The sequence below is a fragment of a genome, unplaced genomic scaffold, assembly GCF_019419815.1.
Source record: "Pyrus x bretschneideri cultivar Hongxiangsu unplaced genomic scaffold, Pyrus_bretschneideri_v1 Contig23, whole genome shotgun sequence".
NCBI lineage: Eukaryota > Viridiplantae > Streptophyta > Magnoliopsida > Rosales > Rosaceae > Pyrus > Pyrus x bretschneideri.
The window spans coordinates 1145512-1163071 of record NW_025999535.1 but is presented as its reverse complement, the minus strand read 5'-3'; the positions used below and the strand labels follow the sequence as shown (position 1 = coordinate 1163071).

The 17560-nt window shown below is 39.9% G+C and overlaps 3 protein-coding genes across 3 annotated transcripts; 2 read left to right on the top strand and 1 right to left on the bottom strand.

Annotated features, from left to right (window-relative positions):
• The first annotated feature begins 3825 nt into the window (after positions 1 to 3825).
• On the top strand, positions 3826 to 5287 carry LOC125477978 (glycine-rich protein DOT1-like). Its single transcript, XM_048585555.1, has 3 exons — positions 3826 to 4182; positions 4259 to 4739; positions 5053 to 5287. The coding sequence occupies exons 2-3, from the start codon at positions 4393 to 4395 to the stop codon at positions 5147 to 5149; spliced, it is 444 nt and encodes a 147-aa protein (XP_048441512.1). The 5' UTR covers positions 3826 to 4182; positions 4259 to 4392; the 3' UTR covers positions 5150 to 5287.
• Positions 5288 to 9745: 4458 nt separating this feature from the next.
• LOC103967429 (alanine and glycine-rich protein-like) lies at positions 9746 to 11386 on the top strand. The gene is made up of 2 exons (XM_009380689.2): positions 9746 to 9995; positions 11262 to 11386. The coding sequence occupies exons 1-2, from the start codon at positions 9746 to 9748 to the stop codon at positions 11384 to 11386; spliced, it is 375 nt and encodes a 124-aa protein (XP_009378964.1).
• A 649-nt stretch (positions 11387 to 12035) lies between these two features.
• LOC103967376 (sodium/hydrogen exchanger 2) lies at positions 12036 to 16440 on the bottom strand. The gene is made up of 14 exons (XM_048585540.1): positions 16167 to 16440; positions 15704 to 15889; positions 15336 to 15454; positions 14882 to 14979; positions 14724 to 14783; positions 14346 to 14587; positions 14145 to 14191; positions 13985 to 14051; positions 13773 to 13873; positions 13520 to 13621; positions 13262 to 13400; positions 13113 to 13175; positions 12869 to 12952; positions 12036 to 12767 (listed from the first exon to the last, which is right to left on the bottom strand). The coding sequence occupies exons 2-14, from the start codon at positions 15866 to 15868 to the stop codon at positions 12417 to 12419; spliced, it is 1638 nt and encodes a 545-aa protein (XP_048441497.1). The 5' UTR covers positions 15869 to 15889; positions 16167 to 16440; the 3' UTR covers positions 12036 to 12416.
• Between the last annotated feature and the right edge of the window lie 1120 nt (positions 16441 to 17560).

Below are 17560 nucleotides of genomic sequence, written 5' to 3'. Positions count from 1 at the left end.
GGGTAAGTGTCGGTGGAGGAAGGGACAGGTGGGGCCGGGACTAAAATGGGAGAAGTGGGTGGCATAGAAGTGGAGGGGGGAAGAGGTGATGTGGTGTCGGTTACATGAGGTAGGGGAATGGGTATGGTAGGAGGAGGTGAAGGGGACGTGGGGCCAGGAGAAAGGGGATAGGGAAAGTCCGGGGAAGGTGGAATTGGCAGAGAAGGTGTGGGGGATTGGGTAGGTGGGGACGTGGCAGCAAAAGGGAAGGAATCTTCATGGAAAATAACATCTCGACTGGTGAAGGTGCGATGAGTGTCTAAGTCATATAATTTGTATGCTTTTTGGCCATGAGGGTAACCAATGAAAGCGCATCGTTGGGCCCTAGGGGAAAATTTTGTGGTAGGATGGATAGAGGTGGCATAAGCAAGGCAACCGAAGACGCGAAAATGGTCATAGGATGGGGTTGTAGTATGGAGGACCTCAAAAGGAGATTTATTATGTAAAAGTCGGGTAGGGAGACGATTGATGGTATAAGCAGCGGTAAGAACACATTCACCCCAAAATTTGAGGGAAAGGTGTGATTGAAAGCGAAGGGAGCGAGCGGTTTCAAGAAGGTGCCTATGTTTGTGTTCAACAACGCCATTTTGTTGCGAGTGTAAACACAAGAAGTTTGAAAAAGAACCCCATGATCAGAAAAAAAATTGCGAAGAGAAACAAATTCTCCTCCATTATCGGTATGAATGCTGCGAATTTGAGTGTGAAATTGGGTATTAACATAGGCAAAAAATGATTTGATTAGTTGTTGAGTATCAGATTTGTGCGTCATGAGAAAGACCCACGTAAAGCGGGAAAAATCATCCACAATAGTCAAAAAATAATGAGCACCAGTAAGGGAAGATTGACGATTCGGACCCCAAATATCACAATGAATTAAATCAAAAGGAAAAGTTGTAGAAATTGAACTTAAAGCAAAAGGTTGACGAGTTTGTTTGGCCAAAGGACAAACATCACAAACATGACTAGAATCAAATGAACAATTAAGGAAATTAGAGGCTAAAGCTTGCAAACGGCTAGGAGAAAGGTGACCAAGACGTCGATGCCATAATGAGGATGGGATGGTGATGAGGTTGCATAGAGGTGGACGGGTGGGAAGTGAGGAGGTAAGGGCCACGAGGTAATAAAGGTCACCACGTCGCTTACCCACACCAATCATCGCCTTCGAAACCAAGTCCTGCAAAACACACCAAGAAGGAAAAAAGGTTACGGAACACGATAATCCATCTGTAAGCTTACCAACCGATAAAAGGTCCACTTTAAAATTAAGGACACATAAAACATCTTCCAAGTCAATCGAAGAATTTAAACAAAGAGTGCTAGTTAAAGTAATTGGAGCAGTGTCACCGCTAGGCAAAGAAACAGGTGGCAGGTGCGAAGCAGAAGTATTAACCAAACATGAAGCGGAGGAAGTGATATGATTCGTGGCGCCACTGTCAATGATCCATTGACCATGACGAGAAGCCACGGGTAACAAACCTGTGGCAAAGTGATCACGGGAAACGACATGAGCCTGAGGAGTAGGTGCTGTGTTGTCATTGAGGGCAGCAAGGAGACAATGATGCTGTTCGGCAGAAAGATGGGGCATGGCAACCTGCAGGTCATGCAAAGTGGGTTACGGCGTGTGATGGGCTGGTGGGCCAGAGTGTAGAAGTAGATCATCCAAAATGGGCTGATGTGGGTGATTAGCAGATGGGCCAGGACGTGAGAGGCTTGCGGAGCTGCGGATGGGCCGAGAGGCAGCATTATTGCTGCGAGCAGATGGAGCAGCAACGCTGCTGCGGGCAGAACCTGCGGAAGTGGAGGATCGGCGGGGAGGTCTCCATGGCTGACCATGAAGAGGATGTCCTACTGGATACCCATGAAGCTTGTGGCAAGTATCACGAGTGTGGAAGTCATAACCGCAATAGGTGCAATGTAGAGGAGGCCGATCGGACGAAGACCGAGGAGAGCTACGCACCACCATGGCAGCAGGAGGCTCGGCAGTACGTGAAAAACCAAGGGCACGTTGTTTTTCGGCTTGAGAAACAGAGGAACAAGCTTGGCGGACTGTGGGCAAAGGATTCATTAGAAGAATTTGGTCCCGAACGGCGGCAAACGATTCATTGAGACCCATAAGAAACTGCATAAGTTGTTGGCGATCATGTTTGGTGCCACAAGAACAAGAACATGCATCACTATAGGAGGCGAGCTCGTCCCAAAGACCTTTTAGGCGAGTGAAATATGTTGAGACCGAGGAGGACCCTTGGGAGATGGTGGCAATTTCACGATTCAGGTGGAAGATACTGGGAGCATTAGACTGGGAAAAACGTTCATGAAGATCGTCCCAAACAGCCTTAGCGGTGGTGGAAAAAAGAACTGATTTGGCAAGGTCGGGCTCCAGGGAATGAAGGATCCATGAAAGGATCATATCATTACAGCGCCTCCAAGAGGCGTGAGCATCAGGGTCCTCGGAAGGTGAGGGTTCTTCAATATCACCTGTGATAAAACCAAGTTTATTCTTGGCACTTAAGGAGATGTGCATCCCGCGTGCCCAGGTCGTGTAGTTATCTCCGTTTAACTTCTTGGAGACAAGAACAAGATTGGGATGGTCGGAATGGTGAAGATAAAAAGGGTTGGTGCTACCATCGGAAGAAGAGTCTCCCATGATAAAAGGAGAAACGGCAGGGATGACTACCGAAAAAAAAATTTGTGGTTGAGAAAAAAAAGCTAGGGTTTGCAACCTGCTCTAATACCATGTAGAAAAAGAATGTGTGGCTAAAAGTATATCATTGATACGTGAAGAAAAGAAAATATATACAATTACATTCCTTGCACAACAAGGTACTATCCCTACAAGATAGGAATACACCTATAATTAGGATTACAATCATATCTAGACTCCAACTAGGATGCTATTTCTAACAGTTTTAGATTATTTTTAAATGTTTGAAAGTTTGATTTCACAGATGTTGTATTATTCAAATTCAAAAATTGCCGTCTAAATAGGGTTGATAAACCCCTGATGTAATCTCAAAATTATTATAAATACACGCAACCCATCAGTTGATGGGTATGCACGTTCTGAGCTGGAAACCTGAGAGTTCTAAAGTTTTACACCTCCTACACCTAGCCGTAACAAGAGGCTGGTGGTTAGAGGAGCTTTAGTTAGGGTTTGGTGTTTGGGTTACAGGGGAGATGATATGCGAGAGGTTTTTCAGAACTGGTGTTCCTATTCGTTCAGCTTCATTGGAGCGTCCGATTCGCACACAATGCGAGTTCACCCTTTTCATTGCTGTAAGTAACACTTGGACTTGGATTAGATGCAAGTTCGCCCTTTTCATTCTTGTAACTAGTGAGTGGATGGGTGACACCAAGCGGCTGTCACACTTAAAATTTTCAACTCATCAAGAACTGATCTCAAAGTCGGGGAGTGATCCAATCCCACTAATTCTTTGTGGCCAAAAATATCAGTTGTTAAAAAGAGTTGTTTACGGTTTGCTACTAAAAGTGTGTAAAAGTTAAAATTTATTGCAAGGAGATCAATGTGTTGATTTCATTATGCTTAGGTTTCACTGGATGGATTCTAATTTATTGCTAGCTTCATTAGAGCTTGCAAACCGTGCATGATGTGAATTCACCCTTTTCATTGTTGTCAGTAACATATTTATTGGCAACACAATGTGACAACGATCGGATACCACTAATTCTTATCTATCTCTTGACTCGAAATGGGAGCAAGTTTGAAAAAGGATCTTAGAGTGTCTAGGGTTGGGCTAGGAGGGTCTCCTAACGCCTTTGTTTTTTCTTCTCATCGGAGTTATTTCACAAATGGTTCTTTTTATCCGGGGATTGGTGGAGGATATCCAGATTATGATCCCTATGAGACTTGTATCGAATCTATGTCTCTGACTCTAGTTCATGGACCTGTCATGCAGATTGGTCATTTGTTTAGCTGAACTTTGATCAAATTGGGAAATTACAACTGGTTCTATAGGGGAATTTTTAATATTATTGACTTCATGACCTAATTGTAAATTGTAAGCAGATCAGTGATGCAAGTTAGAATAGTAGGTAGACAGATTGTGTGGTTTGACTTGCAGGCTTGGTGGTAATAGTTATTAGAAGAGTCTGTACATGAACTTCGAATATGCTTTGACTTCTACGGTAAGTATTCTCTCAGACTGCCTGCCTGCATCTGTTCCCATTTCCCACTTCTCACGTTGATTTTGTTTACATACAGGCAACTGAAAACTTGTTTAGTTAGCTTTGATATTCTATTCTCTATTCGGATCAGCTACATCTAGGCAGTCTTACTATTGTTGCCTCGACTGGGTGGTGGCTGCGGCTGTTAAATTGTGAGATAGAGGGCTAGTGATGGATCCTGGAGGACCTGGTGGGGGAGGACCGGGCGGTGGTGGTCCTGGAGGTGGTGGCTGGGGAGGCCCAGGCGGTGGTGGATGGGGAGGCCCTGGACCTGGAGGACCTGGTGGATGGGGTGGCCCTGGACCTGGGGGACCTGGTGGATGGGGCGGCCCTGGACCTGGGGGACCTGGCGGATGGGGGCCAGGGCCTGGGGGACCTGGTGGATGGGGACCCTGGCCTGGGGGACCTGGTGGCTGGGGCTTTGGCATGGGAGGTCCTTGGGGCCCTGGTTTCATGGGAGGAGGACCTGGCTTTTTTGGAGGGTTTGCTGATGGATTATGCAGCATGATATCTTCTTGGTAATTACGATTTCTGAACACACCCTTATAGCATTTTTGTTTCTGATCATTATTCTTATGCGCCATTCTGATGTTTATATGATTTGTTATTTTGACACTGCTTGCAAAGTTTGTCGTTTCAGCGATTTTAATACTTCTCAACTAGCATCCTGAACTCTACTTGCGAATGCATAAAAAAGTTCTAAATATTCAGTTTTGGAGTTTAGATAAAAGAGGAGTGTTAAAAATCGCTTCCCTTAAATATTCGAAGGTAATGAATTGAAATCTGAAGTGTTTACTTCTTGTTATTGCTGGGGAAACTGGAATATTGCAGCTTCTACTTCTTGTGCTGCTGCGGTTTGCTGCATGAATGCTTCGGCGGCGGTCCTCATGGTGGATATGGTCCTCCCGGAGGACCTCCTCCCTACTGAATCTTGTGATGCCAATTTGTTTTACCACTACACTGTTTATTTTTAGAACTGTGTTACTTTATTCATTGACCAGGGTACAGAGTGTGAATTCTGAATCATTTTGTTAAAACTATTCCTTTGAATAATCTTGTTCTTTAATCTCTTCCAAATTGATGATGTACTGACTGAGTAATCCTCTTAAGAAAGAATATCGTTCTTTTTCTCATCAAATTCAGAAGTCCGTTTGCATTTTTTCCAATTTCTTTTTCCAATAAAATAACGGATTCAAATCATTTTATTGACATGAGTGTTTTATATTGAGAAAAAAAATTCCAACTACAAGCATACTACAAAATCTGCCAACCTTTATGTCAAAGGAATTGTGAGATAGAAAGGAGTTCAACGACTTGTTAGAGATGCTCATGTAGAAAGCGCTCTGCTCATAACGTTTTGCTACAAGCGCATGATTTTTATTGAAATTTCAAGTGCTGAGAAGAATGTTTAAGTTGTCCATCAAACGCTGTTAGAAGTGTCATTTTACAAAGCATTTTGCCTCTTCTGATCGATGGGGTTCAGAGGGAGCTAGCAGTGCCTAGTGCCTACAAGTTATAAATATTATTCTATGGCTGGCAGGACTCATGAAACCATCATAAAACATTTTCCAATAGTCATCACAAAACTAGCTCTCGTTAGCGAGGTGGGCCGGAATGCTACCGGAATTTGGATCTCGCTAACGTCGTTAGCGAGGTATCATCTTGCCTAAATCCCATGGGACAGTGCCCGGATCATCCTACCACGACAACAACTCATCACCATTCCTCATCACAATTAACACATAGTCAATGTTATAAACGACGCTAAGTGCTAGTCGGGCAGTAGTTGGGGCCTAACGCCCAGGCGGCTAGGCAGACACCTAGGCTAATTTAAGAATATCTATTATATTTCGTGTAAATAAGTGTCTGTTTATACTTAAAATATGTACAATTCCATCATAAACTACAAAATCAATTAACATAAATATTATGAAGTATTGAAACATAGTCAAAACATGGGAACAAGCATATAAAGTGTGTTCATTTAAGTATTTAACAAGTCTTTTACAATTTATTGAAAATAAAATAAAATGCAAAATGAAAGTTATCTATTTCTGTCTAAGTGAGTCGCAACCTAGGTTGGTGCCTAGGTGAGTCTGAGCGGGATAGGTGGGTGCCTGGACGGTCCAGGCGGGCGCCTCAGCAAGTCTAGACGCCATTTCTTAATTTCCAAACGCCTAGGTATTAATCGGAGCAATGGCCAGCCGCCTAGCACCTAGACGGCGCAAAATGGGGATTTTTAGAACACATAGCTGTTTGAGTTATGTCAATGAGTTCAAGAGCCAAATAATCAGCAAAAGATCAAACGCCATTACCAATAGGCCATACATTAAGCGCGCAGTTGCAGGACGAGGAGGCGCAGGAGAGGAGGATCTTCAACCTCCGGTGGTGCTGTCCTCTACGTAACCAATCTGTTTAAAACCAATTAATGTTGCTGGTAGAGAACCCAAAAAGAACCTGGCCAAGTAATATTGAATCGAATTGACCCCAAGGTCCCCAAGTTATACATATATATCTAGTTTTATTGAGCGGATAGAAATAGGATTGTGTAAACATATACTGTGCGGCCTAAAGCTTAACCCTTAACAGTCCATGAACAGTGGAACGAGGTCCCCTCTAACAAGTCGACTGTAAATACATACCTTTTGCTTACAAGTGTCCAACTTTTTCATTGTCCAGACATCCATACCAACAAACAGGAGATGAAAATGTCTGAAATTAACAAATGAGAAATTAATTAACAGTCGCGCTACGTCTTTATCCAAGTTTCATGTATTAATTTGTATATATTTACAGATTTACCAACAGTTGTCGCTGCAGTGTGAAAACAAAACACGATAACATGACGATCTTTGTCCATGTATGCGTGTTCCAAGTATAATTTGTACATGAGAACATGCTTGTGCAATTGTGTCTCATTTATTAGAACTAATTTTTAAGAACAACCCATTAATTACTACGCTAATCGTTGATGTTCATGATTGGCAGTGAGTACAGGGACAACGTTTTCCTGGGTGGCAACCAGGGTTGCAATTTTATTGGTTGGGGCAGGAATCATAGGACCAATAACTTCATGATCAACCGTAGGAACAAGGGGTTCATTTGGGTTACGAAACAACTGTCTGCGAGCGTTTGGGAATAAAGGGGCCATTGGTGATTAGGTGTGATACTGTGATTTAGAGAGTTTTTGAAACTAGTATAAGTCGCAAAAACTCTTCATTTGATATTTATAATTGAAATTATAATGGAGGGCATGGCACTTTTAAGTTCACACCTACTTATTGTCAAAAAATTTAATTTGGGTTTCAGCAATTAATAGTCTCTAATGGGAGTCTCCTTACAAAATCATTGAACTTTGACCACACAATGTATATGCCAATCTTATCAACCATGAATTCCAAATATGCCGAATTATAGACTGCCAAATTATTAACCGCTAGCCAATTTTTTTATTTGGTAATAGAAACACCTGGCTATTTTGTGTGGCTAGGGGCTTACCTCCATAAGGGTATATCATTTAATTAATGGTTGAGCGGGATTACTAGGCGGGAGGACTTCCCGCTCGCCTTAACTTTCTACAAAAATTTAAAGATTGGATTTCAAAAATTAAATGTGTATGTCTTTATAGCTATCACTTTATACACTTATCTTGTTTAATTGCATCAAGCGATCAACTCAAACAAGAAAATATCTGAGGGCAGAGAGGTTTCATTGAAGCAATTGCAGGAGGTATCTACTACACTTCTCTTCTTACCAGAAAATTAATTGTAGAATTAAATAGAAATGCTTTTGTTTACATATGTTAATTTAACACACTTGTCTTGTGTTTACATGAAAGGTAGTTGACCAAGCTAATGTGGTTCAGGAACAATAACTCACTTGCATCAATGCCGGTTGACGATGGCATCAAAACTTAACCACCGACATTCAACCTAATGGAACATGACCACATAGATCGTTTAATGGTTCCAAATAATGTCGAAGGGGTCGTGGATGAACGTCATCTTATGACCTGTAGAGCACAGGGTCCTAGGGGAATAAATAGGCCATGATGAGCACCCAATGGTACAAAGGAGCTGATGAAATTTAATGACAAAGGGCATCCGGTAGAGCCTCCTCATACTATTGCAAGATTTTCTAGGTTCTTAGGAATGCTATCTTAATCATCATATTTTCCAATTAATATAGTTGATTGGAGGAATTTCTACAAGGCTTCAAACATGGATCGTGCATTACAAGGCAAGTCTTAATAAGGCATACTATACTTCATTTCTGCACTCACCATTAGCGGAGAGTTTCCATTGTCATGATCGCCATGTCAACCAAGGCCAATGGAAATTGTTAGTTCAGCTATGGAATACTATAGATGCTCAGGTACAACACACAATCAACAAATTTCTTCCTTTTTTATACACCATATATGCTTGATTTAGTTATGATATAATGAAGGTTTATAAATGTTTGGATTATATGTATTGGAAATTAGGATTAATTTCCTTCAACATAGCCTAACTAATGAATGATAAACTTGACATATGCAGAAGCGTGCTACATCATCTAGAAACAAAAGAAAGGCGCTAAAAATAAATCACACGACTGGAACCAAGACTTTCGCGTAAATCAGACACGAATATGTAAGGCTCTTCCAGTTGTTTTGTGTTATGTTAACTTAAATACATGTTAGTGCAAATGGAATGAAGGTGAATGTTGATGTTAAGATATGAAATAATGTGTAAATTAGTTGTTTGACATTTTATGTTTACAGGAACAAGTTAATGGAAGCAAACCAAATTGCATTACATTCTTTACGCTAACACATACTCGCAAGAGTGGGGAACCGGTGGATGCTCGATCAATTGAAATAATTGTAAGTATGCCATCAACTACCAGTTGCTACTATTTATATGTATGTGAGATATATAAAAGGTTTGTGGATTCTAAATGATAGTGGTTTAGATTAATTGCTATTTAATGTCAATGAAACAAAGAGCATAAGCCACCGGAAGCTTGCATTAGTTAATACAGTGGAGTAATGAAAGAGTTCCCATGCATATGAGTTTATTGGTATGCACTGTAGCCCAAAGAACAGAACAATCACTCATATTACTAGTATTATTGTGAAACATGGTTGGAATATTGTTGATTTAATAGAATTACAAATTTATATAGAGTGCATATACATTAGTAATTAATCTTGTCAGATAATTGCAGGGTGATTTCAATAGAAAGCTGAAACTGTATGAGGATAGGAATGAGATCGTAACTGATGAGGTTCGCCATATTGTGTATGCTAATGTATTGGGGCCTGAGAGAAGCAACCGTGTTAGAGGGTTTGGGACATGTGTTGTGTGGTCTGATGTGTCAAATATCATAACTGAGAAAAAGGGAATTTCTAGAGAGGTTGAAGCACTTAGAGCATCATATGAGGAGCTAAGAAAAGCTGCTAATTTTGTAATTGAGAGACTTAGGATGGAGGCAAGTGAGAGAGGTGCTTGCACAATTGAGGAAAAAGCATATTGATTCAATGGTGGCACACAAGAGACGGCTGGACTTGAAAGTGGAGACCATGAAGCGTGAAATGAGGGCTGAAATTATGTTCGTGTTGAAGAATGCTGATGGAGACATGATAGGACCAAATGGAGTTGATGTGATTCAAGTTTGTCTCATTAGAATTGAACTACGAACTGATTTGGAAGGTTTTGTTGTGGTGCAGAATATTGGCATGGATGATGAGATTGGGTATCATCCATGCATGATGAATGTTACTGGCATCAGTAAGTGAAATGTTAACTATGATCCTTTTTGTGAATTTTACTTCATGTATATACTAGAAATGCCATAGGGAAGGCATATAACCAATTGGGTGGATTTTGTTAGTTATCAGGTTGATGTGCATTGGATGTGCATAGCCACATAGGTGGGATAAAATGCACCATCATCACCCTTGGGTACTTGGTTGTGTTGGACAATATCGTTGAATGTAATATGCTTTCTTATGTAGCACAAACCTTGTTATTTATAAATCTATTGTATATAAAGTGTGGTTGGTTGAAAATGTGAATCCTTTTGCAAATTTAAATTTCATGTGAATTTTATATTAAGAACATGTGTTTTAATATAGTACAGAGCTATTACTAAAATGCATGTAATACAATTCAAAATATAACCATTTGGATAGTTGTATGTTGTAATTAACACCCACTTTGGTGCGTATATCTTCAAAGCCACTGATCCTAATATAGATCGACACATAGGATTGGTGTGCGTATGAGTATGACTGGCACCAATGTTAGTTTCAAATCTAGCCACTGATAAGAGGGAGAATGAGATATTTTGAATTTTAGAAATAACTATAAAATATAAAAATGTTGTACTATTCATATACACACCAATGCAATATTGGTGGTGCTTGTAACAATAGACGCCTCTACATAGGACATGTACGCTTATTTAGTGGCTGTTTGGTGGCAATTGAGGTTTGTCACCAATGTGAGTGTCCACTCTTTATAATAGACACCAATGAAAAAGGTGTCTTTTAGCCAAAATTCTAGTAGTGAGAATCATATATTGCAACTAGGTACTAAATGGGAGAACTTGAAGCTTGAGAGTAACAAACAGCGGCTACCTATTGCTTAAAACCAGTGTCGCCAAAATGAGATTTCAACTGTGTTAAATTGGAAATAGAAGACAGACAAACACGATATATGCTAATTTTCTTTTCAGTATTGAAAAGTTCTCAAGTTCGAATTCTTCTCGGAACCTCCTATTGATAAAAGAAAGGATAAAGAAATTTTGAAAGTACAGAACGCATGCCACATGCAAGTCTTGCAACAAATCAATTAGTTATGATATAGAATGAAATATAAAAAGACCTTAAAACAAGTGGGACTAATTGACTAAGTGGGAGTAATCAAACTCAACTTATTGAGATTTCTATATATTCTTATTGGGATCAGACTCAGAGCAACATCTCCAAAGTCCGATTGAAATTAAGTTGTCTTCTTTTTGGCTTGGCATTTGCTACTCTCACTTGTTTAAAGGGTTAGTGATGGCACCTGGCGGCAGTGGAGGAGGCGGTGGTGGAGGAGGGGGTGGAGGCGGTGGAGGCAGTGGAGGTGGTGGTGGTGGTGGAGGTGGCGGTGGGGGAGGAGGGCCTGTAGGTTGAGGAGGAGGGCCTGTAGGCAGAGGAGGAGGACCTGGAGGCGGCGGAAGAGCACGTGTCAATGTCGCAGGAGAATCTAGCGGCGGTGCAGGAGTTGACGGTAGTGCTACTTGGAGTTCTTGGTAATTATGATCTGTGACCAACAACCCCTTTATATTTTTATTTCTAATTATCATTCTTTTTTATAGAGCATAAGTTACGAAATCAAATCTGAAGTGTGTTGCTGTCGGTGGTATTGCAGGATCTTGTGCTGCTGTGGTTGCTTCAATGATACTCCCACTAAGCCTAAGGATGACACTCCCGATAAGCCTAGCGATGATACTGCCTCGAAGCCTCTTCTCGTCACCACGCAAGGAGATAGAGATCTGAGAGTGTCAATCAGGTGAAGAGAGAAACAAAGAGCATCAAATCGAGTTTATTTCAGAGTGATGAGTACAAGTTAAAGTTATGTTGTGAAATTGGAGTCATCTGTCATATTGTTATTTCAAATAAAGTAAGATTTTACTCACTATCTTAATCTTCTTTTGCGTGGCCTTGTGTAATTCTTTATATTATTTCACTCGGGGTTTGACTTTTGTCTACTTTATGTCTGTTTCCGACGAGGCTTTGGTTTTATGTCATCCTCGTTGTATTAACTGAAAACACTATCTTGTACACCAAGGCACAGTACAATTGATCCCATCTCTTTCATAAGTTCCATATACAATACTACAAGACCAATAATCTTTTGAATGTGCTTTTAAAATAACTGAAAGCGCTTTTGGTGAAAATGTTTTTGGAATCAATTCTTAGTAAAAATGCAAGTAAATCATGAAAAAACACTTAAAATGCTTCTTGGAACTGGTGCTTCTTGCAAAAAGCACTTAAAGTGCTTTTGGAACCCAAAAACATTTTCTCTAAAAACGCTTTTAGACATTTTTAAAAGTACATCCAAACGAGTTTCTTAGACTGATGAGGCTCAGGAAGAACTGCCTATAAATTATAATTTTGACTATTTACACCGAAGAAACTTAACGAACAATCAATCCTGAAGTTACAACTCTACAATTTTCTGCTCACTGAGTAGCGGTTGATGCATATTTTCATTCGGTGAACTGGCAGCATAAGGAACGAATCCTCTACCGCCAAAGACAGGACGCATGTAACAATCATCAAACATTCTCCAATAGTAATGGACAGAACGAGTTGGTGTCGTCAAGAGCATGCGCAGGCTGGATGGACGGGGAATGTTATCGCCAGACATATTTGACTTTGGAGCTTCCTCATTAGCGAGGAGTGGCATAGCCAGAGACATCTCCGACTCAGAGGACACCATCACACTATCTAAGTGTTTCTGTTGCGGCAACAAGAACCTTACGAGAGGCTTAGTCAATAATCCGCACACCTACAATGGCCAAAGACCGATTTGGAATTAAAGAATGGACTCATGAGAAAATAGTTGATCATATGAACTGAAAAAATTTAACCAGCGATTTAGTATTTTACCACATTAGTGAAGAGAACTACGGTTATCGTACTAGTGATCATGATTGCAATTCCACGCTGTTCAGTATGCGTTGACATTGCAAACTGAAGAAACACAGCATAATACAAACTTCCTTATATTAAAACACAAATGCATATGAATAATGAGTGCTCGTAATTGCACGCAATCTGTATAAACCAAATACAATATTGGGTGGCAGTAAAAGAAAACTAGGAAACACATTAAATTTGATCCTATTCTTACCCAATTATAAGCAAGAGCCACGGATACAGCACCACGCATGAGTCCTGCCCACCATACTGTCACCTGTTTGAGCTTATGTCAACGAGTCAATCACTAAGAAATTCAAGAGGCCAAAAAGTTTGAAGTAACAGATTTGGAAAATAGCTAACCTGTTGCTTAAACCCGATTTTGTCGATCTGAGATCTCCTGGCCAAGTTTGATAAGAAACATAGAGGAAATACAAAAGCCGCTCTTCCAACAAGAACCAGGCCAAGTAATATCGAACTGACTCCAATTGATGTCCCAGGGCTGTAAAGTGTAAACGAACAAGGAAAATAAGCTCCATTTGGACGAAAGTGAAAAATGCATGCCTGTCATAATGAGTTATACGTTTTACAAATTATATGATGTGCTTGTATAGGTGTTACCTCTCCTTTACGAATTTCCACTTCTCAATGTCCAAGGCATCCATACCGACGTATAGAAAGATGAAGATCTCAGAAACAAACGAGAACGCTGCAAAAGCATGCCTGCACTTGCGGAAATAGCATGTGAGAAACAGACACAAGACATCTTTGTCCAAGTTCTGTATTTTTATATACATTTACATCTGTGTGCATTTGTATGAGAAAAAGCAAATAAGTTTCGTTGCTACGCAAACTATTGGCAAAGTTGGCTTACTTGGTTGTAACTCTTGAACTTTCAGTTACATTATGCCAGGTATAGTGTGACATGACAAGCCCGCAAAAGAAAACGGTAAGAATACCACTTAGATTGAATAGCTGGAAGATGAACAAAATTGGTCAGAATTGAACAAGAAATAAATATCTGCAGCTAAACTATATGAAGCTAAACTAGATGGAGCTTTCAGTCCAAGAGGTCCGAAATCTTACTTCTGCCGCCATATATGACAAATAAGCCATTAGAATCATAAGTGCAACTTCACGATCAGTCGAGTGCCTGGACAAATTTTAAAAATTATTATCAGAGGAACAGAGTGACATGATCATTGAAAAATAGTGTATTATTATAAGAAATGGTCATCAGCACTACCTGCCGAGGTACAACTTCTTTATGATGTATGCGCTAAGCAATCCAACCTACAATTTGATATCATGCATGAAAATTGATTTAGGTTACATTTCATGAGACGGAGAAAATTTACATGCACGCTCTTCAAACAAACACACACACACACACACACACAGAGGGAGACGGAGGGAAGGAGGGGGAGAGAGAGAGAGAGAGAGTCACCGCTGCACCAAGCACCATGCTTGTGAACAACAGAAATAAGAAATTGCCACTAAACTTCAAGGCAATGGTTGAGTTGATGTGAGAGAGATCAAATTTCTGAATTGCGTTGAAAAGTACCACAGATGTGGCATCATTTACAACACCTTCTCCAAAAACTAGACTGTAGAGTAAAGGTGTCTCATCTTGATTAAGCACTTGCAGGGTGCAAACTGAATCTGTAGCCGAGAAGATTGCTCCGAGTGCTACAGAAGTGAAACAAAAACTAAGAGCACATAAAAGGCAAACAAAACGATGTATTTTTCAAATACAAAACAAATATTAGGGCAAACTTAATTGAATGTTATGTAGACTAAAATAAGAAAGTAACGAAGAGATTACCTAGATAATCCCCCATCTCAAGGAAACCAACGTCCAATTTTTCAAACAAATGCATTGAACCTGCATCAAGATCGTGAAGTTGCAAACATTAAAAACCGTAGTTTTCATTAGTTTCTCTTGTAATGTCAGCCTTAGCATGGCATGTTAGGATATCTAACCTAGCCATATTATTACGAATGATACTAAACTGCCGACAGCACCCAATGACGTGATTGTCATGAAGTTCTGGAAAAACCGCTTCTTTTTCACCTGAAATCTGGTGTGGGAAAAGAATGAGACCAGGAAAGATAAGTGTAAACTCTGGTCACAGAAAAACAATCACAAACAAGCTGTGAGGAAAAAGTACAGATAAAATCCTAATTTAAGACACCTCAATATAAACAAAATGAGGAATGATGCAAGTATAAAACAACTTAACCTTTGTATCCATCCCATTAGAGACATGTTAAATGCCAAACAAAATGTTACTTAAACGACTCCGACTTGATCATGATGAACCTTCCCACCTTTTGAATATATTGCCCAAGGAGCACACGCACAAACACGCGCGCACGCACACAAATCACAATGAGAAGGAAGAGATATGAAATTGATACGAAATACATGGCTTACCCCGCGTTAAATATAATAGGTGGCAGAAGATATATAAAGAAGAGATCTTCATTAAATACTAAGATGTGTGAGCTTTTCCCTTTGGTAGTTAGTAGAATAACAATTCCAGTACAAAGACCCTGCAATCAAACCCCAATAACAGTCATCCACAAATTTCAGAACAATTAGGTAATATCCAATTCTGCCCATAAGTGCTTCTGCTAGACTAGAAACATACTCATGGCTTTTATTAAATATCTAAGCGCTTTTCCAGAAGTACTTAGATATTAGTTAACAAATGTGGTTAGAAGCACCTTTGACTTTTCGATTTAGAGAAGCAATCGAATTCCTAAACCAGTTCTAAAGCATAAAAATCTGAGGAAACTTACAATGAGAAGCGCTGTTACTGATTCGGTCATCCATCGAGCCTTCTCCAGAAGATGACCAATCACAATGCACAAACATAGGAGCACCACGAACAAAGTGATCGAATCTACGGATGCTTCACTGGTGGCCGATCTCACCCCCAATCTCACCAAGGTAGAGACCTCCATCGGCCACGAAACCCTACCAAACTTCACCGTCCCAAAAAAAATAAAAAAAAAAACCAAGCATTCGATCGTATACACTAATGAAGATTTTAACCAAACGTTAACAAAAATTTGATGAAATTCAAACACATAGAACAAATACACTAAATTTGATTTTCAGGTTTCCAATTTTCAAGTAAAGCTTAAGGCTTTAAGAAATTAAAAGAAAGTTTCCTTTTCTTTCTAAGTTAGAAAACTCTTTTCAAATTTTCTTCCACTTTCTCGGAAACCAAACAGAAGTAAGAAAAATAACATCGCTCACCTGTGATCGCAATCCACAGCAGAAGGAGAGAGAATTCGAGTCGGAGTACAATCGGAGCAGGCGGAGTTTCAGAGACAGAAGAAATCAAAGAGTTCTAGAGAGAGACTGACTGCGAAGGAGTTAATAACGAGTTTTTAGAGAGAGAAAAGGAGAAACTTCAAAGACCGCGAAAGAAAGGAGAGAGGAGTATTTATAGGCAACGTTGAAGGGTACTGTTGGGTTATATACGACGGGAGACTATACGGCCGTTGGATTGAAGTGGGACCGGGATCTGGCCGTGTTGTGCAGTCTACGCGACGAGGAAAGTATAACATTCCCCGTCAATTGGGCAATTAACAACAACGGCCGGCTTTGAAGGTTCAGACGTTGTTGCTTATAATAACTACAAAACTCTGACCTTGTTTTTGTAGACGATTAAGGAAAAGGAAACAAAGTAATTAATTAATTAAAATGAGAAATGCTAGCTACATTTTTCTTTTTTATCTTAATTGTCATTTTCATTTGTTTTGAGGACAAATTTTTCAATGTAACGGATTACGGTTTAATATATCAAATGCGATAATACAATTGATTGGAAACTTAAGGAAAAAAAACTCCAACAAATTATATCATTACGCTTGAGGTACCGGACCGTATTCATGCACAGTGAAATGATATGATTGTTGATGACTTGAATTGTTACTTAATTATTTATTAACATGCCTATTTTTTTTTATGACACATCATTTAGTTTGTAAATTTTAATTTCTCTAACATTATCCAAAAGGTAAAACTCTCATTCCCAAGTCGAGTGAGATTGACAAATGAGAGGAGGACAAGCGTACAAATTGATATCCAAGACGGAGCCACTTGGCATTCTTACATTTATCCCTCTCATGTAAGTGAAGTTACCAATCATCTAGAACTTCAACGGCTGCGGCCATGCCTCTCATATTCCTCTGTCTCCCATATGCGCTCAATAGTCATAGGACGTATAGAATCCGACATTTGGCTCCATTCTCACATATACCTTCACTTCTGCCAGCAGCTTTCCAACAAAGTTAAATCTCTATTTTTCATCGCTCAGTACTATGGTCTGATAATATTTATTTTTACTTGAAAGTGAGAGGTTTTAGGTTTGAATCGCATGGATAAGCGAATTCGATATCAAATTAGGCTACCCATTATGTGACTTAGCCGAACTTCTCGTCCCTTTAGTGTAAAAAATATCGATGCACTAAAAAAATCTCTATTTTTCTGCTATATGCACCCATGAGATTATTAAATGTGACAACTTCTTCAACTTGGTCAGTTTGCCAACCGTACAAACCACACGATAATCGTCATTAGCAATGAGTTCCAATTTTAGAGCCTCGTTTACTTGATTGATCTTTGCAGTCTGCATTTGTGCCTCG

Coding starts and splice junctions, on each gene's coding strand:
- LOC103967376 (XM_048585540.1), bottom strand. CDS start 15,868: ATGGAGGTCTCTACCTTGGTGAGATTGGGGGTGAGATCGGCCACCAGT. Junction 14,052..14,144: donor AAGAAGTTGTACCTCGGCAG/GTAGTGCTGATG, acceptor AAATTTGTCCAG/GCACTCGACTGATCGTGAAG. Junction 12,953..13,112: donor TGGCTCTTGCTTATAATTGG/GTAAGAATAGGA, acceptor GTGTTTCTTCAG/TTTGCAATGTCAACGCATAC.
- LOC125477978 (XM_048585555.1), top strand. CDS start 4,393: ATGGATCCTGGAGGACCTGGTGGGGGAGGACCGGGCGGTGGTGGTCCT. Junction 4,740..5,052: donor TGCAGCATGATATCTTCTTG/GTAATTACGATT, acceptor GGAATATTGCAG/CTTCTACTTCTTGTGCTGCT.
- LOC103967429 (XM_009380689.2), top strand. CDS start 9,746: ATGGTGGCACACAAGAGACGGCTGGACTTGAAAGTGGAGACCATGAAG. Junction 9,996..11,261: donor GATGAATGTTACTGGCATCA/GTAAGTGAAATG, acceptor ACTTGTTTAAAG/GGTTAGTGATGGCACCTGGC.